This window comes from Cebus imitator, unplaced genomic scaffold (assembly GCF_001604975.1).
Source record: "Cebus imitator isolate Cc_AM_T3 unplaced genomic scaffold, Cebus_imitator-1.0 Scaffold539, whole genome shotgun sequence".
Classification (NCBI taxonomy): Eukaryota; Metazoa; Chordata; class Mammalia; order Primates; family Cebidae; genus Cebus; species Cebus imitator.
In genome coordinates, this window is record NW_016107854.1 from 835973 (window position 1) to 859976 (window position 24004).

A 24004-nucleotide genomic window follows, 5' to 3' on the forward strand; every position below is an offset into this window, starting at 1 on the left:
CGGCTAAAAATGTTTCATATTAAATATACTTGTTCACACTTTGTAAATACTTAAATTATTATTAAAGGTAATAGTTAAAATTCTTAGTGTCCCCCATTTTAATGTATTAGAGCATTCCTTTATCAAATAATACCAAAGCTTTTAAAATATTAACATTATATTTTAACTTTACTTAAAATTATCTTTCTTGATTTTTTAGTTAATATCTTTTATTGAAAAGACCATACCACTGCCATTGCATTTCTTTTATTTATTTATTTGTATTTCAATAGGTTTTGAGGTAACAGGCCATATATGGTTACATGAATAAGTTCTTTAGTGGTGATTTCTGAGATTTTGGTGCACCCACCACCCAAGCAGTGTACACAGTACCCAGTGTGCAGTCTTTTATCTTGTCATCCCTCACCTCCCTCCCACCCTTACCCCTCATCCCCTAAGTCCATTGTATCATTCTTACACCTTTGTGTCTTCATAGCTTAGCTCCCATTTATGATTTAGAACATATAATGCTTGGTTTTCCATTCCTGATTTACTTCCCTTAGAATAATGGTCTCCAAAACCACCCAGGTTGCTGCAAATGCATCATTTCATTCCTTTTTATGGCTGAGTAGTATGCCATGGCATATATACACACATTTTCTTTACCCATTCATTGACTGATAAACATTGGGGCTAGTTCTGTATTTTTTGCAATTGCAAATTGTGCTGTTATAAACATGCATGTGCAATAATATTTTTTGTATAATGACCTCTTTTCTTCTGTGTAGTTACCCAGTAATGGGATTACTGGATCAAATTGTAGATCTACTTTTTAGTTCTTTAAAGAGTCGCCATGCTGTTTTCCATAGTGGTTGTCCTAGTTTACATTCCCACCAGGAGTGTAAAAGTGTTCCCTTTTCATCATCTCCACACAAACACCTATCTTTTTTTTTTTTTTTTTTTTTTTNAGTAGGGTGGTATCGCATTGTGGTTTTGATTTGCATTTCCCTGATAATTAGTGGTGTTGAGCATTTTTTCATATGTTTCTAGGCCATTTGTATATCTTCTTTGAGCATTGTCTAATCATGTCCTTAGCTCACTTTTTGATGGGATTGCTTTTTTCTTGCTGACTTGTTTAGAGTTCCTTGTAGATTCTAGATATTAGTCCATTGCCAGATGTACAGATTGTGAAGATTTTCTCTCACTCTGTGAGTTCTCTGTTTCCTCTGCTTATTGTTTCTTTTGCTGTGCAGAAGTTTTTAGTTTAAGTTTCATCTATTTATCTTTGTTTTTGTTGCATTTGCTTTGGGATTTTGGTCATGAAGTTTTTGCCTAAGTCAATGTCAAGAAGGGTTTTTTCCAATATTACCTTCCAGAATTATGGTTTCAGGTCTTAGATATAAGTGTTTGATCCATCTTGATTTGATTTTTGTATAAGATGAGAATTGAAGATCCAGTTTCATTTTTCTACATGTGGTTTGCCAGTTATCCCTGGACCATTTGTTGAATAAACTGTCCTTTCCTTACTTGATGTTTTTGCTTGCTTTGTTGAAGATCAGTTGGCTGTAAGTATTTTACTTTATTTTCAAGTTATCTATTCTGTTCCATTGGTCTATGTGCCAATTTTTATACCAGTACCATGCTGTTTTGGTGACTAAGGCATTATAGTATAGTTTAAAGTCAGATAATGTGATGCTTCCAGATTTGTTCTTCTTGCTTAGTCTTGCTTTGGATATGTGGGCTCTTTTTTGGTCCCATATGAATTTTAGAATTGTTTTTTTCTAACTCTGTGAAGAATGGTGGTCGTATATGGATGATAATTGCATTAAGTTTATAGGTTGCTTATGGCAGTAATGGTCATTTTCACAATATTGATTCTACCCGTTCATGAGCATAGGGTGTGTTTCCATTTGTTTGTGTTGTATGATTTCTTTCAGCAGTATTTTCTAGTTTTCTTTGTAGAGGTCTTTCACCTCCTTGGTTAGGTGTATTTCTAAGTTGTTTATTTATTTATTTTTTTATGCAGCTATTGTAAAAGGGGTTGAGTTCTTGATTTGATTTTCAGCTTGGTCACTGTTGGTGTATAGCAGAGCTACTGACTTATGTACATTAATTTTGTATCCTGAAACTTTGCTGAATTCATTGATCAGTTCTAGGAGCTTTTTGAATGAGTCTTTAGAGTTATTTAATTTTTACGTATTTGTATGGTTTTGAGAATTCCTTTTGATTTCCAGTTTTATTCACCTGTGATCTGAGAAAGTACCTGATATAATTTTTATTTTCTTAAATTTATTGGGACTTGTTTTGTGGCCTATCATATGGTCTATCTTGGGGAATATTCTATGTGCTGATGAATAGAATGTATATTCTGCGTTTGTTGGGTAGAATGATCTGTAAATATCTGTTGAGTCCATTTGTTCTAGGGTGTAGTTTAAGTTGTTTCTTTGTTGACTTTTGATCTTGATGACTTGTCTAGTGCTGTCAGTGGAGTATTGAAGTCCCCACTATTATTGTGTTGCTGTTTATGTCATTTCTTCAGTCTAGTAGTAATTGTTTTATAAATTCATAAATTCGGGAGCTCCAGTTTTAGGTGCATATATATTTAGAACCGTGATATTTTCTTGTTGGAAAAGTCCTTTTATCACATAATATCCTTCTTTGTCTTTTTTAAATGGCTTTGCTTTAAAGTTTGTTTTGTCTTCTTTAAGAATAACTACTCCTCCTCACTTTTGGTGTCCATTTGCTTGGAATATCTTTTTCCACTCCTTTACCTTAAGTTTATGTGAGTCCCGATAGGTTAGGTGAGTCTCTTGAAGACAGCAGATACTGTCTGGACATCCAGATTGGTAAAGAGGACATCAAACTGTCAGCGTTTGCTAATGATGTAACTGTAATTTTCTTACTGCCATTTCAATTTCATGAGTCATTTTAACTTTAGATTTGGACAATTCAGAGCATATTTTTATTAAAGAGTTTTATTAAAGAGTTTTCTAGAAAGAAGATTCATAAATTGATTACATTTTAAAGGGACAATTTTTTCTGAAAAAAAAATTTGATTTTAACACAGTTTTACCAATAGTATTTTTTTTAATGAACAGGACTTCTGGAAACTTTTCAAAACAATAATGCATTACTTGACCAAATTCAGAAGTGCCTAGAGGCATACTTAGAATCAAAAAGAGTTATCTTTCCAAGGTAAGTTTATAAAGCAACCTAAGATACTTTTTAGTAGTTATGATTGCCGATCAAGTTGAGATTATAGTTATAACCACAAAGCATCAAGGAACTAGAGAGACAAAAAGATCTATGATAATGAAAATCCAGCTAGTTATCTTAACTGGGGAGTATAAATCTCAAGGACAAAGACACAATATTCAATAAATATTTAAGTCGGTAAGTATCTAAGTTGTTGAAATAATTTTATCTATTTTAATTTTTGTGGGTATATCAGTGTGTATATTTATGGGGTACATAACATGTTTTGACATAGGCATATAATGCATAATAATCACATCATGTAAAATGGGGTATTCATCTCCATAAGCATTTATTCCTTGTGTTACAAACAAACCAGTTATGCTCTCTTGGTGATTTTAAATGTACAATTAAATTATTATTGGCTATTAAATGACTATTATTGATGACCAAATTATTATTGACTATAGTCACCCTGTTGTACTATCAAATACTAAGTCTTATTCGCTCTTCCTATTTTTTGTACCCATTAAATATCCCCACCTCCCCAACCCCAATCCTTCCACTACCCTTCCTAGCCTCTGGTAACCATCCTTCTACTCTCTATCTCCATGAGTTCAATTGTTTCGATTTTTAGATCTCACAAATTGAAATGATTCTTCATCACCCCATTGTTTTATCATTTTACTGTTGAATGAATATGTGTGCCTGTGCATGTGTGTATGTGTGCTCAGATGTGTGCATAAACGGTTAGAGACTGGTGTTGCCTGAGCAATTTTCTTTAGGTTAATTGGTGGAAATCCATGTTAAGTTTTCCAAGATGCCTAGTCTTGAGGAGAGTGAACCCCACCCTTTTTCATGGGCATAGCAAGCACCCTTAGCACACCTCTCTACCAAAAAATGTTCCTATCTCTAGCTGTCCAGCCTCTTCAGCTTTGACACTTTCATACCCTCAGGCAAGTGAGGACTCCAGAGTCTTTACCCATCTCTTTATGAGTCAGCCCCAGGTGACCTGACATCTCACTTTGAAATGTGACAACTCTAGTCCTAGAACTTCAGCCAAAACTGAAACTTTAACATCTGTTTGTATTACTTGGGAAAGGTTTGGTCAAAAACACAGAAGCCACTCTAGCTGTTTAGAGCAAAAGTTTCATTCAGGGAATTAGAAGTTTTTGCTGGCGCTAGAGTCAGAAGAAGGGAAGAACTGAGGACCACTATGAGGAAATCCAGAAATACAGGCAGAGGTCTCAGGGAAGTGCCACCAAAGTCTCCGCTTCCTGCAACGAGAAAGGGAGGAATTGTCAGGAGGACGCCTGAAAACCACAGATAAAATCCCACCCACTTCAGTCATCCATGCTCAAGTTGGGGAGTAATGCCTTTGCTTCCTTCCACCTTCTCAGTCACATAGAAGAGCATCTCACAGGCAGCATCTAAATTAAAACCTTACTGGAAAGAGATTCTAGAAATGTCATTCCAGCTTTTCCCTGATGCAGGGATATTGCTAAGTTGACAGTCAACAGTCTAGAGCATTTACTAAATGCTGGTTTATACATTTAGTCCTCTAAAACATAAGCGAGTTAGGGATAGGAAGAGCAATAAAAAGGATCCTTGATTGAAAAAAAAATTGGAAATCACTGTATTAAACATTAATAGTTAATTGCTCTAACCTGTTTTAATATGAACTAGGATAGTCAGTTGGAATAATAAATCAAATTCCTTTTGAGTGATTTGGAGAGATTAAACATAATACAAAAACTATATTACACAAAGACTGGCATTTAGAATATTCTGGGTTATCTAGAGCAGACACAATTTTTCTTTCATAAAAGGTCACATAGTAGATACTCAAGGCTTTGTAGGCTTGACAGTCTCTGTAGCCAGGTCCACTATTGTAGCACAAAAGGAGCCACAGACAGTATGTCTGCATGGCTGTGTGACAATGAAGCTTTGTTTACAAAAACTAGCGGTGGGCCACATTTGTCCTGTGGGCTGTTATTTGCCAACCCCAATCTATGGCAAAATAATCTTCTGTAAGTTTATAATTTCCTTTGCCTATCTTTTTGGTAATAATATTGAAATATACATAAATGTTTTGTTTCTACATAGCTTCACATGGTTGGAAATGGTGTGCTCGCAAAATTATATTATGCCCCTTTTCACAGTAGCATGTGCTGCAGGGAATAGCGAATACCTTTGGATTGAGAGAATGGCCCAGTACACATTCACAGAACCCAATAAGGTTCTCCTGCAACTACCCATCCATCTATTAACTCTTCAACAAATCATAGACTGAATACTAGTTATGTGTGACATACTAGGCCAGATTTTAGGGAAAACAAATAATACGTTTTTACTCTGGAGGCTTAAAGTTAGGTAAAACAGATATGTGAACACAACAGTTTCTAGCATTTTTACAGTTTTTATGTACATATTTTTTATGTACTAGGCACTGATTCTAGGTATGCATCATCACACCTAGGTGCATCATCACTAATTTTCACAGAAATCGTGTTTAGAGATATGTGGCCTCCCCAGAAACCCATGACCCAAATAATTGGAGGTCCAGGAAATTGGTAGACAGGGGAGAGATGTGGCTAAGGAATTTATCTTTTATGTCTATCTAAGACTTTACTTCAATTTCAACTTACATTTTAAGGATGTTCTTTAATGCAGATTTTACTTCTTGTCAAATGATGAACTTCTGGAGATTTTGGCCCAGACACGAAATCCACAGGCTGTGCAGCCACACTTAAGGAAATGCTTCGACTCCATTTCAAAGCTCGAATTTGCTCTCATGCCTCCTGCCGAAGGAAAGATTCCTGGTATTGATGGAGAACCAGAAAAGGTTTATACTAATGATATTTTAGCAATGCTGTCACCAGAGGGAGAAAGGGTGAGGTGCTTTTGTTTATATTTCTTTATGATGAACTTTGTTACTCTTCTAGGGTTATTCTCGCTCTAAGGATACAAATACACTGCTGGCTCAGCAGTTTCAAGAATAACCAAAATAAAATTCTTGCCCTCAAAGAGCTCAAAGCCTAGCAGACAGGTAGTCAAAAAAAACAACTGAAAATCACCACAGAAAATATAGTACCAAAGACATGTGTTCTGTTGTTGGAAATAGAGTGGAGAAAACTAGAACCATGTCTTATTCAACTCTCCACAAAAGGCACACCAGTGGACTGGTTAAGAGCACTGGTTCTACTATCAGGCCACTTGGACTAAGTCCTACCCTTTAATCTCATCCGAAAGATGGGGATTAGTAATTGTATCTGATTAATGGAATGAAGAGCCTGTTCAGGGATAGTATACATAAATTGCTTAAAGCAGTACCCAATAAGCACTATGGAAATGTTAGTTGCCAGAGGCAGCATTGCCCAGCTCCTGGTATATGAGGAACACTAAGAGAGTAAATATGTTAGGACACTGTGAGGAACCAAGTGGCTTCACAGAGGAGAGCCACACATATGTACACATACACAAAGTCAAGTAAGATGGAAGGGGGAGTATCTTCTACATGGACATGGGTAACATTTCAGACACAGGAACTGTGCAGGGAAATGCCAAGGAACTGGGTCCAGTAAGAACATAGTGTGTATCTATGGGAACATATAAACATTTTATGTGTTCTGAATTGATCCTCTTGCAAAAGAATTTGCTCATCGCTGGTGCACAAGAGAAAGGGGAAGACCAAGGGTAGAATCTTGGGAAAACATGAAATTTAAAGACAGGTTAAAAGAAGAGCAGTTGAAAGAAACCAAAACAGTCATGACAGGCCATTGGAAGTCCAAAAAAATAGATACCAGAACTGAAAAGTGTCATTTGAACTTTCGAGTTGTGAGGACCTGGGTAACCTTAATAAAGACAGGTTTACAGAAGTGATCAGGGACAAAAATCAGATGGCAGCAAGTAGGAAAGTCAAAATAAGTGAAGAAATCCATGCAGTGCTTATATACTCCTCTTTCAGGGAGTTGACTCCAAGTGGAAGCAGTAAAATGAAGCAATAGGTGGGGTGAAAGGAGATAGCTGTATAGTGGAATATCAATAGAAGTTTCAGTATTTGCAGTCAGGCTTCAGCATTTACATAGCTCAGGATTCTGTCATGGAAATACAGAAGGTATACAGTGTACAAGTCCCACAAAAGCCACTTCATCAATGCTCTGATTACCTTTTAGGTTAGCTTGGGGAAAGGCCTCAAGGCCCGAGGCAATGTAGAAGAATGGCTTGGTAAAGTGGAAGAAGCCATGTTCACATCTCTGCGGCGCCTGTGCAAAGCTGCCATCGCTGACCATCAGGGGAAGCTGAGGACAGACTGGGTGATTGCTGGCCACCCTTCTCAAGTAACTCACACTCACATTTCATATTTCTGAATTATTTTTTGGTGATATTCATCACATATTTAAGAAGGATGTTTTCTTGCAGGTTATCCTGACTGTTTCTCAAATTATGTGGTGCCGTGATTTGACCGAATGCCTGGAAACAGAAGACAATAATCATCTAGCGGCCCTGGAAGATTTTGAAAAAGTAAATTTTGAGGTGAGATCTCTGACACAGTCACGTTGTTGACTTGCAAGTTGGTTTTAGTGTGGGTTTTTAAAGCATGGTTAATGCAAATTCACTTTATTTCAGAAATTCTCATGCGCTGACATGACTTACAAAGTTTTGGAATTCTCACTAGAATTATTTGTGTTCCACTTTTTTTAGAGACAACTACTTTAAGGTTTGTGTAGTATTTATATGAATACTTGTGAAAATAGGCGGAAAAACAATTCCAGAATAAAACATCAGGGTTATAAAATGGTTTGCAACTTTTAAGGACAAACTGTGTTCACTAGTTCCTGGATACCTCTCAGGGAAGTTTAGTTAGTCCAGGAAAACCTCCAGATTCATGCCATTTTTATTTCTAGGCTTTAATTCTATTTCTGCTATTTTGTAGAATTGTCAGGCAACTAACAAACAATAAATGATTCAAAGAATTTAAATACCATCAAGAGCTTTTAGCTATAGCTAGGAAATGCTATTTTACTAAATAGCATTTAAATAGCACTAAAACTTTATACTTGTTGAACAGCAACTCCACATTTCCCCCCTCCCTAGCTCCCTGCAATCACCATACTACTCTTTTTCTATAAATTTAGCTATTTTATACCTCACATAAATAGATCATGCAGGACTTACCTTTCTATGACTGACTCATTTCATTTAGCTTAATATCCTCCAGGTTCAATCATGGTGTTACAGGTGATAGGATTTCCTCCTTTTTTAAGATGGAATAATAAATATTTCATTGTATGTGTATACCACATTTTCTTTTTTTTTTTTTTAAAGAGACAGGGTCTCACTCTGTCTCCCAGGCTGGAGTGCATGGATAAAATCATAGCACCCAGCTAATTATTATTATTTTTTTTTTGTAGAGACATGGTCTCACTGTATTGCTCAGGCTGGTCTCAAGAGCTTCCCTCAAGTGATTTTCTTGCCTTGGCCTCCCAAAGTGCTAGAATTATAGGCATAAGCCACCATGCCCAGCTCACATTCTCTTTATTCATTCATCCATGGATGGACACTTAGGTTTTTTCCACATCTTGGCTATTGTGAATAATGCTGCAATGAACGTAGGGGTGTAGATAATCTCCTCTGGATCCTGACTTCATTTCTTTTGGATATGTACCAGAGTGGGATTACTGGGTCATATGGTAGTTCTATTTTTAATTTTTTGAGGAGCCAGCATATTGTTTTCCATAATGGCTGCACCATGTTTACATTCCTACCAGCAGCATACCAGGGTTCTCTTTTCTCCACGCCCTTGCCAGCATGGGTTATCTTTTGATTTTTTGATAATAGTCACCCTACCAGTTGTGAGACAACATCTCATTATGGTTTTTATTTGCCTGTCCCTTATGATTAGTGACATTGAGCCTTTTTTTATATACCTAGTTAGCCCTTTGTATGCCTTCTTCTGAGAAATGTCTATGCTAGTCCCCTGCTCATTTTTTAATCAGGTTATTTGGTTGTTGCTATTGAGTTGTAGGAGCAATTAGACCCTTATCTTACACCATACACAAATATCAACTCAAAATGGATTAAGGATTTAAATGTAAGACCTGAAACTGTAAAACTCCTAGAAGAAGACATAGGTGAAAATCTTTGACGTTGGCGTTGGCATTGATTTCTTGGATATGATACCAAAAGCATAAGCAACAAAAGCAAAAAACACATCCATGGGATTATATCAAACTTAAAAGCTTTTGTACAGCAAAGGGAAACAATCAACAGAGTGAAAAGGCAACCTAGAGAATTAAGGAAAATATTTACAAACGGTATGTCTGGTAAGGACCTAGGCCAATTTTAACTCCAAATTCAATTCTACTTTCAACAATACTGCATTAAAGATTCACCCTTAAAACAGAAAAATGAAACAGCTTTATTGAACAAAACAACTTTATTGAAATAAAACAACTCTCTATATATTTATATGTAAACATTCAATAAATATTTATTTACTGAATAAAACACCTTTATTGAAATAAGAGAAAACACTCTCATGAAATTCCTCAAATAAATTTCATCTCCATAGCTTCAGAAAGAGAAATGACTCCCTAAAGAAAGTTCCATTGCCTCTATGTAGAGGTGGTCCCACATTAGGGTTGGCCTAAGTGACATTTCTGCACAATGGTGCAAGGTCCTCAGAGGCACTGCTTTTCTTTGAAAAAGATTTAATTATTTAGTAAAAATTTAGCTCACTCTTTCCAAAAATGTTTTCATTTAATCAGTTATTGGCTAGGTTAAAATGCTCAGATTTTCTGATTATTAATGGAAAACCACCCCTAAAATTGAAGAGTATCACCTTTAACTACATTTAATTTTTAGGGGGAACACGCTCCTCTAGAGAATCATCACATAGTGGTTAAGAGCATGGGCTTTCCTCAAGGCAAATGTCTACTCAGGTCTCATTTTTGTTACTTCATAATTGTGTGACTGCCATCAAGTTACTTACGCTCTCTGACCTCCAGTTTCTGCAAATGTACAGTGGGGTAAAGGCAGTATATATTTCACAGAAGTCTTTTGGGAATTAAAGCATTGTCCTGTTTGGTCACAGAATTATAGATTCTTAAAATTCTCCGAATTAAATGGTGAAAGAGATAATGTATATATGTAAGCTGATATTGGAAAATTCACCATGACAATTTTTTTTTTAATTTTTAGAGATTAAATGCCCTGGCTACAATAGTTCGAGGCAGTCTTCCAAAATTACACAGAAACATCCTAACTGCATTGATTACTATTGATGTGCATGCAAGAGATATAGTCACTGAACTCATTCAATCTAAGGTAACTATTTCATTTAAGTAAAAGTATACACTTCTTTCTGAAATAAGCGTATCTAATATGTATATCGCATATAGGTAGAGACAGTTGAATCCTTTGACTGGCAGAGACAACTGCGCTATTACTGGGATACAGACCTGGATAATTGTGTGGCCAGAATGGCACTCTCTCAGTACACTTATGGTTATGAATATCTGGGTGCATGCCCAAGATTGGTTATTACTCCTCTCACAGTAAGTTATTGATCACTTAAGTTAATATTGACACAAGTGCTTTTCAATCAAAAGTCTTAAAAAATTTTATATGACATTAACTTTTAAAAGGATTTGCTATAAATACATGTTTGTAAAGCAAAAATTTGCATTATTTAATTATGTGCATGATCTTTTGGTGTATTTTAACTGCTATATTTTTTATAGAAAATAGTAATCCTTCCCCCATAGAAAGGAAATGACTTAATTTGTGAGCAGAGTCGGTTCCCTTTATATTGATAATTCATTGCTTTCTTCAGGATCGCTGCTATCTATGCCTCATGGGAGCTTTGCAGCTTGACCTTGGGGGTGCACCAGCTGGTCCTGCTGGCACTGGGAAAACAGAGACTACTAAAGATCTGGCAAAAGCTCTTGCCATCCAGTGTGTGGTCTTTAACTGTTCTGATGGTTTGGACTACAAGGTATAGTTCTTGTATCTAACTATTAACATTAAGTGTTTTATGCGTTTTTCTCTATTTGCAACATGACATAACAAAATAAGATGAGGATGGAGTGATCACAAGCAAGAGAAAAGAAATGAGGCAAAGAATGGCTAAAGTGGAATGAATAGAACAAGGAGAAGAGTCAACACATAGTGGTCTGGGTAGTCTGGGTAAGAATCAAGGCTAGGGATGATTTGTCAAATGGTGAAAAAATAAAAAATCTGTACATGTCAGTAAGAAGAAAGAAATGAGATGAGATATAAGATAGAATAGCAGGGAAACCTAGGAATAAGGACTAAGTTTACGGTAGGAAATTGGCAATTCAGTGAATGGCACATTGAACATGAAATATGTGGGAGGTGGGAATTCAGGGTAAGGTTTTTCAATACAGCGGTTCTCAAACTTGTTAGCCATTGGACTCCTTTACACCCTTAAAAATTATTGAGACTTCCAAAGAGCGTTTGTTTATATGGGTTACATCTGTTGATATTTACCATGTTAGAAATAAGAAAACAAATAAAATGTTAGAAATAAAGTGTTTTATATATATTTTTATTTGTTTAAAAAGTAACAGTAAATCCATTATATGTTAACATAAACATGTTTTTGTTGAAAACCTTCCAAACAAAAAAAGTCCCACTGTTTTATATTTTTGAAAATCTGTAATATTTTCAAAGTATTACAAAAAAAATTTAAAATATGAGAGCTGCCTATGCTCCACATCCTTGCCCATGCTATCAGGCTCCATAACTGTTGTCAACCTGAGAAGTATGAAATGGTATCCCATTGTATTCCCCTGGTCACTAGTGAGGTTGAATGTCTTCTCAAATGTTTATACTCTAGGATTTCTCATCTATGAAATACCTATTTACATCATTTCTTCGTGTTCTCTTGGCTTGCTTATGCTTTTAAAAGTTGAGTAGCAGGTTTTTAATATGTTTTTGCTACTGATTTCTTCTCTCAGTTCGGTGTTATCTCTTAGTTCTGTCCTCTAAAAAGGGACACTGACAGCCTAAAAACAGCAATCACCTCCAGTACCCGGACTGTGGTCTTAAGTACCTGTTCCTACTAAAAGTAACCAGAGCTGGCTCTAGGTCAAGGGCAGGAAATGCATAAAATGAGCCTGCAACATCCTGTCCTATCTGAAACAACAACAACAAAATACCAAAAATTTATGTGATCATATTATTAATCAGAATGTTACTAAAAGGGGTTCTTCATTGACCAAAGTTGGGATAATGTGAGAATAAGAATAATAACGAGTGGATCAAAACACATAAAACATTTTTAAATTCATTAATATACAATAATTAATGAAAAAGCATAAAACAAAACTCACTGGTCACCTTGGAGGTTTCCAGAGCAACAACTTACGTGAAAAATTGATAAAGAAAAAGAATTAAGTATTTATCCTGCCTTTTCTGTGGACTGTTTTGGGGGATAATAAAAAAGTTGATGAGGAAAAATCCTTATAGAATAATCACAATTAATAAACGCAGAAAGGATGATAATATTATAAATTGGTATTTTGCAACCTTTAAAAAATAATGTGTCTAGCAATGGCCTTTATTGCTAAAACCACTAAAGACTAATTGGAAAATTTATAATGGACAAGCACAGCTGGTAATCCACTGATCAGTCACCACTTTGACAATTAGGAAATATGTATCTCTTGTTATGATATGTAAGCTATGAATTATTCCTGTTCAAACAAACTTCAAACTTTTGAAAAGTAGAGATAAAGATGTATGAGATAAAGGAATATGTTAACACCACAAGAATACAATCAGCTAAATATGGAATCAGGGGAATTCTTTGGGGAAAAATAACTTACAGACCTTCAAAAACGAATTGCATGAAAAAGAGAGGATTCAGGGAACTGCTATAAATTTAAAGAGATTTAAGAGACACGGTAACCAAATGCAGTATTTCTACCTTGCTTGTATCTTTATCCGAACAAACCAACTGTAAAAGGACAATATTAGTACCGTTGAGGAAAATTGAACATGATTTTAAGTAATTATTGGATTTTTCTTTGAGTAGGTTAACAGTATTGATTTGGGTAATTTTGGGGTTTTTACATGTTACAGGGTTTATGGTGAAATAATATGATGCCTAGGGTTTGCTTTAAAATACTATAACAACAAAAATTGTTGGAGAGTATTTTGAAAATAGCAGAATATTGGTGATTGTTATGCTGGATGATGTATATGTTCTTTCACCCCTTGTATATGTTTGAAATCTTTCAAAATATAAGAGTTTTTTTACAGTAGAAATCATCACAAAATAAAATGGTAGAAATAACACCAAAACTTATTTCTAGTGGTCAATTAATAGCTATACAATTCATCTCTGAAAAACAAAACAAAATAGCCCCTAACTGCTGTCAGCTGAGAGCTGACCTGACTCAGACTATTTGCTTCTCCAGTTGAACACAAACAATTTCACAGACCACCAACTACAGACCAGGTCACAATGCATCCATTATGGAATGAGATGCCATAATCGTGTCTGAGAACACACAAGAATTCTGCCCAAACCACAAAAATAATCTAACATCCCCCTCTCCCGGCTAACCTCTGTAACTGCTTCACCTTTACCAATGACAGCCTCAGCCAGCTATCCATCAGCCTTCTATGTAATATTATTATGATATCCTACCAGCACCTAATCCACAGTGTTGTGGATTGAATTGTGTTCCCTCAAAATACACTCAAGTCCTCATGCCTAGTATCTGTGAATGTTACCTAATTTGAGTCTTTATATTTGTAAAGATTCTGATGTTTAAAATGAGGTCATACTGGAATTGAATGGGCCCTAATCCAATAACTAGTGCCTTTATAAGAAGAGAAAAATGTGGATATAGACACACAGAGAAGATGACCAAGTGAAGGTACACAGGAGGTAGAAATCAGAGTGATGCAGTACAAGAAGCCAAGGAATACCAAGGGTTGCCAGCAACCACTAGGAGCTACCAAGAGACAAGGAAGAATCCTCCCCGAGAGCCTTCAGATCAAGCATGGCTTTGCTGATACCTTGATTTCAGACTTCTAGCCTCTAGAACTATTAGATAATAAATTGCTGCTGCTTTAAGCCATTCAGTTTATGGCAATTTGTTACAATAACTCTCAAAAATTAACAAAGCAAAACCTCTCTTCACTGACCCTTCCCTAGAATTTGCTAACACAAGCCCAAATCCTCCTAATGTCCTTTTGCTGAGAGAATCCTTGGTTCCCCAGTGTGTGGTCTCCCTTACTGGAATAACTGGTAAACCCAATTATGTTTGACTACAGATGTGTTTCTGTTTATATATGACCTGTAGGCATTGACTCTGTCCTTCACTTTTGTTGAAAACAAAGAATTGGAAATTACCTGACTTGAAAAAGTATTTGTTAGCCAGTCAGTCATTGCAAGCATTCCTGTGTTCCTGATCAATGTTTGGAACTGTCCTTTGGCACCCTGGAGGTTTTTGCATCTGGGGCAATGCTCCATAGCAAGATTTTGTTTGAATGAGAGCAAGGCTGCTAGTATCATCTACTGAGCCTCTATGCACGTGGCACATGTTCACCAAGTCACCAGCCGTGTCAGGGCTGGATTTCAAACCCCCCGCTCTCCTCCACAGCCAGGCACAAACTGCCCAGCCAGGAGTGGCAGAGAAAGAGGGTCATTTTTGAAGAGCAAATGGAAATGAAGAACCAGCATGACCACAGACATGTTCTCAGAGAGAAAAATATTAGCAAAGAGTCTGTATCACAGATCAAGATCTGGAATTTTCTCTGTTATTTCCTTTAAAACTGTTTGTTCATAAGTATCCCGTGGGAAGTCGGCATGTATGCCAGGGCTTACATGTATCCTAAGTATGAAGACCACTCCTCCACAACATGGAAGCATTCCTCAGCTTTGTTGTGCAGAACACCAACTTGGTCTTTAGTCCCGTCCATGCTATCATTCCATCCATTCAATCAATTTTCTCTTCTCTTGGCTACATTATTACTAATTTCCAGGGACTATTTTTTATCTCTGACTAATTTCTTTTATAGAGCATCTTGTTTTATTTTAGGAATGTATTTCCCTTCCAAATCTCTCTGAGAATTCCATTTGAATTTTATAAAATTATTTTCTGTCTTCTAAATTATCTCCACTTTCTCTAAAGTTCCTCATTAGTTTATTGTTCTCATTCCTTCTCTTTCTTTAATCTTACTTATTTTGGTTCATAAGTATAGATGAAGGACTAATTTAATTAGTGCAAACAGCCCGTTTCCCCCAAATGGCCCTTCCTTGAATGAAAGAACTACCAAGAGCCCTGTGGAAGTACAGAATGTGTGGCCAGCAGGCTTCACATGTCCCATGTAGTCCCACAGGTGCGTACCACCATGCCCACCTAATTTTTGTATTTTTAGTAGAGACGGGGTTTCACCATGTTGGCCAGGATGGTCTCCATCTCTTGACTTAGTGATCTGCCCGCCTCAGCCTCCCAAAGTGCCGGGATTACAAGCGTGAGCCACTGTGCCTAGCCTATTCCAGGTTTTTTTTCAAAACTTTCTTCCTGCTAGTTTCCCTTTCCATTATGTTTTTATCAAGCAAGTACAGGTATAAGTGTGGACACAGAAAAGGAGAGAGAGACGCCGATCTATCGGTCTCTGTGTTTTGTGGGAATCAGAGGAAGGGGAGGAAGTAGTTCAGTTGACCACCTTGAAATTTTAAAACCATTAGTTCTATTGTTAAAGAGATAGATCTGTGGTATAATGCAAGATTTGTACACATGCTTAACCAATATCTCCAGTCCCCAAAAGAAATGCAACACTTTAGATGGTACATACTTATTTTCCTCCACCATTAGGATTCTGCTGTAGAAGAAATTAAGAATCATTGCCATAATCTGCGCTGCTATGCCTTCTGCTCAGTAGTTCTTGTGTGTGTCTGCCTTCTAGAATACCTTCTAAAGATAATGAAATCTTCCATTAGTAAAATTTTTCAAGTTTTCTTAAAGTCCTTAAGTTTGTACATTCCATGTGTTAGATTATTTGGGAATCTATTACATACTTACAGAGGTGAGTGGAGTTTATAAACAAGAAGGAAAATTGGTCAGATTGTCATTTTATTTAAAAATAAAACAGATTCAAATCACTTAGACTCAAAAAGATATTTCCTCTTGTAGAAAAGTTTACTTCTGACAGAGTCCAATATTCACATAAAACTATTGCTTATTTGTAGATACCACCTTTTTTTTACATTTCAGCTCAAAATTTAATTTTTGAAGGAGTTGAACTACACAATACAAAGTTGAACTGCTTTATTTTGATTTCAGATGATGGGGCGCTTCTTCAGTGGCTTGGCACAGTCAGGGGCCTGGTGCTGCTTTGATGAATTTAATCGAATTGACATAGAAGTTCTGTCCGTCATTGCACAGCAACTCATTACCATTAGGAATGCCAAAGCGGCAAAGGTAAGGCATTGGGCAATCGACTCTCATGGTAGCAGTCCTTACGTTTGCAGTTAACTCACAGGAAGTTACATTTTAGAAAGGAAGTACTAAAAAAGTTAGGGAGGAATAGCTACACAGATTATGGGATCTCAAGGGTACCTTGGCTCTCCAGAACCAACTGGACTAGAAAATCTAAAGAGAATGAGGTCAGGTGAAGATAGTGAGTGGTCCTGTTATTTAAAATTTGTTTTAACCCCTTATAAGCATGTCTCTAGAGAGGGGTTTCATATTCAGAAGCTGATGGCAGTGAAGGTTGGGACCAAGTCTCTACCACTCTATGTTGACCTTCTGAGATCTGGTCACAATGAGCAGCACTGGTGTTCAGCCTCTGCAAACCAAAACAGCACTGCTCCAAGCCCTGTGAGGGCCCCCACTACTCCATTGGTCCTTTCAGAAGAGCCCCAGACCTCCTCTGGATACACCAGTAAGGGTTTATCCTGGCATAGCCTGGAGGACTCCAGACTCAGCTCTAGCTTCAGAGGCAGAGGCTATCTCATTGGAAAGCACCCTGGTAAGAACTGTTAAATATTTTGATTATCACCTCTGCAAAAAAGCAAGTTATAGAACAAATAAAAAGAAATCGTGACTTGGACTTTAGTGAACTGCTAAATTGTGTAAGTCATTGTGGTATGTGCTCACACATATTTCATCTTACACCAAACCTATATGAAGCCTATGTCATTTCCCCCAAAGTAATAGGTGGAAATAATTCAGAGTTAAAAAATATTTTCACAGACACCAAAATTTATCAGATCCTAAAATCTAAGCTCCCTTATCTGTACTCTCTCCTGTTCCTGCATAATCTGGGGAGGACTATATTAAATACAAGATCTTTAAATACAGAGATAGCATAGTCTGTATTATGCAAGTGATTATCATCTGGCTGAGCAATTCACTGAGAGCAAAGTGTATGGAGTAAGGGGACAGGGACCAGAGAGAGTAGAGGCAGAGGCAGGATTGAAGCTTTGTCTCTAGAGAACAGCCTTATGAGGGCAGAGGAAGATAGGAGAGCATCCGCAGATAACCAGCCTCATCCTCAAGCTGCCAGTGCCAAATGAGACAGCTGGAGTAGGGTAGATCCCCTGGCATAGATAAACTAAACCACAGAAATGGAGAGGCTTGCTAGCATGAGCAGCCATTCAGCAGCAGCAGAAATGGTCTCCAGTTGCACCACACATTCTCTCCTCCAGGCTGTGGCACATCACCCTACTCCATCCTGGTCTTCCCCTATATTCCTCATGCCTGTTAATAGCACCTTCATCTAGTGGCCCAACTAGAAACCTAGAACTCACCTTGGAATTGACCCATCACTATCAGTCCCAGAATCTAAGCCATCACCAAATCCTGTTAATTTTATCTACGAGATGCTTCTCCTCCCCACTTATACCTCTTGAATTCTGGCTCTCATGTCCCCAGTGATTATTCCTCACGGGTCTCCCTGTCTGTAGCCTGTCTAACCTCTCCCTGCCAACTTTAATCCTATCGATCTACTTGGAAGTCTTCTCTGCTTCCCCCCAAACATGGGACAAAATCTAAATTCCTTAGTTTTAGATTAGCAGTAAACAATCAAGATGCTTAGGCCCAGCCTAACCATACTTCCTGGAACTTTGCCCTTTAGCAAAGTGAATTGCTGGTCATTTCCAGAACGCCCAGTGATTTCTTGCTCCTGCTCCCCTTTCCTGGAATGGTGCCCCTATTCCCCTACCTGAAACATCCTTCTTCTTTCTTCAGATCCTAAGCAGGTTGCCTGCTACCCCCATAGGCTTTGCACACACCTGCACTGTAGTATATGTTGAACTTTTTGATCACGGTTTCCAGGTTGATTGCAGACAGCAAGCCTGGGAGTTTCTGGAGGGCTCAATAGTGAGGATCCTTCAGCTGTGTGCCTCCATGCCTCACCTAGTGCCTCACCTGCAACAGGTGCTCAACAATGTTTGCTGTTGAGTAAAGGTGGAGGGGAGATGACAAAAACTGTGACAGTGGGGCCTCAACAACTCAAGAACTAAGATTAGGTTGGAATTTCTTGGGGAATACCAGAAAGTGGGAGTGGAGAAGGTTTAATGGTCAGTAAATCTAAGATGAATAGAAAATTAGCAGGGCATGGCGGGGCATGCCTGTGGTCCCAGCTACTTGGCAGGCTGAGGTAGGAGGATTGCTTGAGCCTAAGATGTCAAGGCTGCAGTGAGCTCTGATCATACCACTTGCACTCTAGCATAGGAGACAAAGCAAAGCCCTGTCTCGAAAACAAAAACAAAATAGAGTTGAAATAAAGAGTCTCAGCAAATGTTCAGGCCTAGAAGATCTTAGGACTTATCCAGGAAGGAAGAGACAATTTGGGCAAGGCAGGTGCAGGGAGGCAGAAATCAGGAAACACTGAGCCCAGAAGAGATGTGAAGTAGGCAGGTTAGAGTCAAAAATGTTCCCTGTTGCGCGGCAGCAGGATTCAATCGTCCTTGCTTCAGTGCTTCATTACATGTGTCTCGTATTCAAGTAATAATTAGGTCAAAAGTTTTACAAGTGTCTAGAGGAGTGTTAACTTATACTTTATTTTTGAACAGCTCTCTAGATTCATGTTTGAGGGGCGGGAAATAAAGTTGGTGATGACTTGCGCAGCCTTCATCACGATGAATCCTGGTTATGCAGGCAGAACCGAATTGCCTGATAATTTGAAAGCCCTGTTTAGACCATTTGCCATGATGGTTCCAAATTATGCCTTGATTGCAGAGGTGAGCATCACATTATGCAGCAGCAGAAATGTAAACTTCTTTCTTTTATTTACCATTCAACTCTATCAAAGTAGAAAGTTTCCTTTATGAATGCCCCTAGTAATGGTTATACATTACTAAGTGTGGATGTGATTGTTATGACTTGGAATGTTAAGTTCTGCATGTTTGTTGTTTACTGCTATATCCATAATACCCAGAATGGCATCTGGAATATAATAGGCCACTAAAACTGGAAAGAATCAATGAATTTAATTAACCAGTTCATTGGGGTTTTTCAGTTCCTCTCTAGGAATTAAAATGTCCGAATTGGTTACAAAAACACAGATTATTTTTATTTCTCTTTGCACATTATTTTTTACTGGAGTCAAGGAATGTTGAGTAGAAGCCTCACCATGATGGTAGGTGAAGATGGTTTATAAGTCTGTATCAACTTAGTTGAAAAATAGTAACCATTAACAAATTAATTCTTTATAATTGTGTTTGTTTTTTCTGTATCTAATTGGGTATCTTTCTATTTAAACTGGGTTTAAATAGCCAAGAATTTAAATGCTAGCCAAAAATTGATGTGTTTAGCCAAGTACAGTGGCTCAGACCTATAATCCCAGCACTTTGGAAGGCCAAAGTGGTAGGATGTCTGGATCCCAGAAGTTAGAGACCAACCTGGGCAATATGGTGGAATCCTCTCTCTACCAAAAATATAAAAATTAGCCAGTCCCATAATGTAGTCACAAAATAAATAAATAAATATTTAATTAGTTAAAAATAAAATAATTTTTAAAAAAGAATTGATATATTTAAATGTTGTACTTTAAAAAAAAAAAAAAAGAAAGAAAGAAACAGGGTCTCACTATGCTGCCCAGGATGGAACCAAACGAAGCTCAAGCAATCCTCCCGCCTCAGCCTCTAAGTAGCTGGGACTACAGGCACATGCCACCCTATCCAGATACATTTTATGCATATTTTTCATGGCACTTTTTATTGAGTTATAATTTATACACAATAAAGAGCACAGCTCATAAGGGTGCAGCTCAGTGAATTCTTACGCATGTATTTATCTATGTGACCACCAAGACCAAAATATAAGGTATTTTTAGGACTCCAGAAGACCCCTTATATGCTCAGTGCTGCATTTCATAACAAGGGACACTACCCCTTTAGGATGGAATTTCTCAGAAAGCACAGATCACTCCTTTAGCTAATAAATTCCTGTGATAACAGCTAATTTTAAATATTCTTCTATGTGAAATAAAAGTAATTGCTTAAGAATAGAGTAGATTGTGCCAAAGCCTATCATTAGAAAAATTATAGCCTATATTAGTGTATTAGGTCTTTCTTGCATCATCATAAAGAAATATCTGAGACTGGGTAATTTATTTTTTAAAAAAAAGAGGTTTAATTGGCTCCTGGCTCTGCAGGCTGTACAGAAAGTGTGGTGCTGGCATCTTCTAGACTTCTAGGGTGGCCTTAAGGAGCTTTTACTCATGGTGGAAGGTGAAGTGGGAGCAGACACTGCACATGGCAAAAACAGGAATGAGAGAGAAAGAATGGGTGGGGGGTGCCCCACATTTTTAAATGACCAGATTGCAGGAGAACTCACTCACTATTGCAAAGCAGCACCAAGCCATGGGGGATCAAGGGTCCACCCCTATGACCCAAACACTTCCCATCAGCCCCCACCTTCATCACTGGGAATTATAATCCAATGTGAGACTTGGATAGGGATAAACATCCAAACCATATCAATTAGAATAATGCTTACAGCAACTCAGGGGTCCCCCATACCCACTGCTGGCATGGTGGGGTGGGGGGCAGTTAAGGCAGGTAGTATCTTGACCCTCTCTACAAACAGGAACAATAAATGACTTGCTCATTGTCCCAACCTGGTAAGAAAAAAAGCAGGCTTAGAGCCCAGTCCAACATGTTGTCCACACCTCATGCTTTGTCCTGTTGTTATATTACTCAGTAATAGATGGGACAAATTTAAAAGTCTAGTCTTCAAGTGCTACTCTTACTATTTTTAGAGTTTAAATGAATTAGATTCTACTCATCAGAATTTTTTTTTTCTTTGAGATGGAGTCTGGCTCTGTCGCCCAGGCTGGAGTACAATGGCACGATCTTGGCTCCTCCTCCCAGGTTCAAGCCATTCTCCTGCCTCAGCCTCCCAAGTAGCTAGGATTATAGACTCCTTTCACCAAGCCCGGCTAATTTTTTGTATTTTTAGTAGAGACGGTTTCACCATGTTGGTCATGCTAGTCTCGAATTCTTGACCTCAAGTAATCCACTCGCCCCGGGCTCCCAAAGTGCTGGGATTACAGGCATGAGCCACTGCACCTGGCCTGTCAGTAAATATTTTTAATCACCTACTGTGTGCGGAGCACTATGCTAGTCAGCAGGGATAGAGCAGAAAACAAAACAGATACCAGTAAGAACTCTGCCTCATTCCAAATTCCGCATCTAAAGCCAACTGCAGTTTTTCAGGCAGATTATAAATAGAAAAAAGGGTCCACAGCCAGCTTCACTGTCAAAGACACTAAGCATCATCTGATTAATGTAACCAAGGATGCAGAAACTTGTAGAAGAAAGGCAGAGGAGAGGCTGACAATCTGCATGGCTTCCCTTGACTCCTAGGAAAACTAAGGGAGCTGGTGGCAATCACTGTCCACTAGGGTGGCGCTCCTGTCAGATCAGAGAAGCTCAATTCTTGCTTTTGTACTTGGGCCGAATAACATCATCAAACTTTCATGATGGGAACATTTTCAAAGACTGGGCTCTTCTGCTTCTTGAACCAATTGTCCCCAAAGCTACATCTTCATCTGTAGAAGGAAAACAGAATTAGTGCCTACGTATACCCCATACAATATTCTGCCTTCCAGTTTCCTGTGGCACAGAAAGCTTTTTTCCCTTCAATCTTTATGTTTCTTTTTTTTTCCCCATTTATTTATTTTATTGCATTTTAGGTTTTGGGGTACATGTGAAGAACATGCAAAATTGTTGCATAGGAACACACCTGGCAGTGTGATTTGCTGCCTTCCTCCCCATCACCTACATCTGGCATTTCTCCCCTTGCTATCTCTCCCCAGCTTCCCACCCCCCACCGTCCCTCCCCTATTTCCCCCCAACTGACCCCAGTGTGTAGTGCTCCCCTCCCTGTGTCCATGTGTTCTCATTGTTCAACACCCACCTATGAGTGAGAACATGCGGTGTTTGATCTTCTGCTCTTCTGTCAAATGACATAACAACTTGGGAAGGTATAATACTTAAAGTCAATTTTGAATATGTTGGTATCATGCAGATACATTGATATCAATTCAATATAATAAGCATTGCATGATTTTTTCTATTCTAGGTAATTCTATATTCAGAAGGATTTGAATCCAGTAAAACATTAGCAAGAAAAATGACTCAGATGTATAAACTTTGCAGTGAGCAGCTGTCTCAGCAAGATCACTACGACTTTGGCATGAGAGCGGTGAAGTCTGTCCTGGTCATGGCTGGGTAAGAAACCAAAGTAGTCAGGAGTGAAATCCCCAACCATGGGATCAAACACATTAAATGGGTAACTAGGAAAGGCTCTCAGAGAGATGCCTGGCACACAGTAAGTGATTAATAAATGTTGGCTGCTGCTGTTGTCATCATTCTTACCTTGACACTCCCATGACAAAGTTACACAGGTTCTCTCTCCTCATCCCATGACAGTTCTTCACTGTGAATCCTCACATGGTTATCCTCAACAGAAACTGATCCCCAGCCAGGCTTTGGATAACATTCACTTCCCCTGAACTCAAATTCAGACGTTAGGTTTTTGTGTACAAAAGCCTTTACCACCATAAGTTGGTATGACTGGACTTAAAAGTCACACCGTCTGTTATGCATATGCAGCAAGGCCAATCATACATGTTGCCTGAGAAAGCCTCAGGAGTGTAAAGAAACTTCACCATTTCAATTCAGTTCAGCTTATGTCTTAGATTTCACCTTTGTCTTTGTAATGGGGTCCAAGCCTAAGCTTCTTTCTAGTGTCTAGTAAAGAATCTTTCCTCTTTCAAGCCCCAACTTTTCTCTTTATAACTTCTTCAAACTACTATATCTGGAATCCCCCAACTTATTCAGAGCCTCCGAGATGACCTATTTTCTCTCTAGTCCTTCCTCTCAGGCCCTGACTCATTAGCTCAGATTCTGCACATCCAGGAACCCTCTGCCTGGCTCCTGTATCACTGGGTTCTGCACAAATCTCCCTGCAGTTTCCTACTCTCTGTTCTTTTAATCTCTCAGATATAATATGTCCCCTCTTTACAGGATGGCTATTTAAGGACTAGGAATACTAAGAAGTTTGGATAACACTTGCACTGAAGGAGCACAACTACAGTCCAGTGGGTCATAGAGACAGACTAGTGTGCTGTCACGTAGGCTGCAATGCAGGGAAGGCAACAACAGGGCCGCACCCACCCGAGGTTCACGGAGAAGGATAGAGGACAGGAGCTTTCTAGAGAAGGGAGTCACTAGGCTGGGTTTTGAGGGGGAAATAAGAGCAGGCAAAGAACAAGGCAAGATATTCTGGGCAGAGAGAAAAGAAAATCACAGGAATAGGAATCATCATGGTGT

At 38.1% G+C, this 24004-nt stretch overlaps 1 protein-coding gene and 1 long non-coding RNA gene across 2 annotated transcripts in view; one reads left to right on the forward strand and one right to left on the reverse strand.

The window, feature by feature from the left end:
• The window catches only part of LOC108293521, a 28547-nt gene extending 5290 nt beyond the window's left edge, over nucleotides 1-23257 (reverse strand). The window contains exons 1-2 of the long non-coding RNA XR_001820722.2: nucleotides 23247-23257; nucleotides 5089-5103 (exon numbers count right to left, since the gene is read on the reverse strand). This is a non-coding gene — a long non-coding RNA (uncharacterized LOC108293521). The remainder of the gene's footprint in view (nucleotides 1-5088; nucleotides 5104-23246) is intronic.
• Nucleotides 1-24004, forward strand: part of DNAH6 (dynein axonemal heavy chain 6) — a 303318-nt gene that overhangs the window by 99253 nt on the left and 180061 nt on the right. The window contains exons 23-32 of the mRNA XM_037733599.1: nucleotides 3078-3174; nucleotides 5848-6067; nucleotides 7350-7514; nucleotides 7597-7710; nucleotides 10378-10503; nucleotides 10578-10733; nucleotides 11012-11173; nucleotides 16503-16640; nucleotides 19238-19405; nucleotides 22752-22900. Coding sequence (XP_037589527.1) covers nucleotides 3078-3174; nucleotides 5848-6067; nucleotides 7350-7514; nucleotides 7597-7710; nucleotides 10378-10503; nucleotides 10578-10733; nucleotides 11012-11173; nucleotides 16503-16640; nucleotides 19238-19405; nucleotides 22752-22900 — 1495 coding nt within the window. The remainder of the gene's footprint in view (nucleotides 1-3077; nucleotides 3175-5847; nucleotides 6068-7349; nucleotides 7515-7596; nucleotides 7711-10377; nucleotides 10504-10577; nucleotides 10734-11011; nucleotides 11174-16502; nucleotides 16641-19237; nucleotides 19406-22751; nucleotides 22901-24004) is intronic.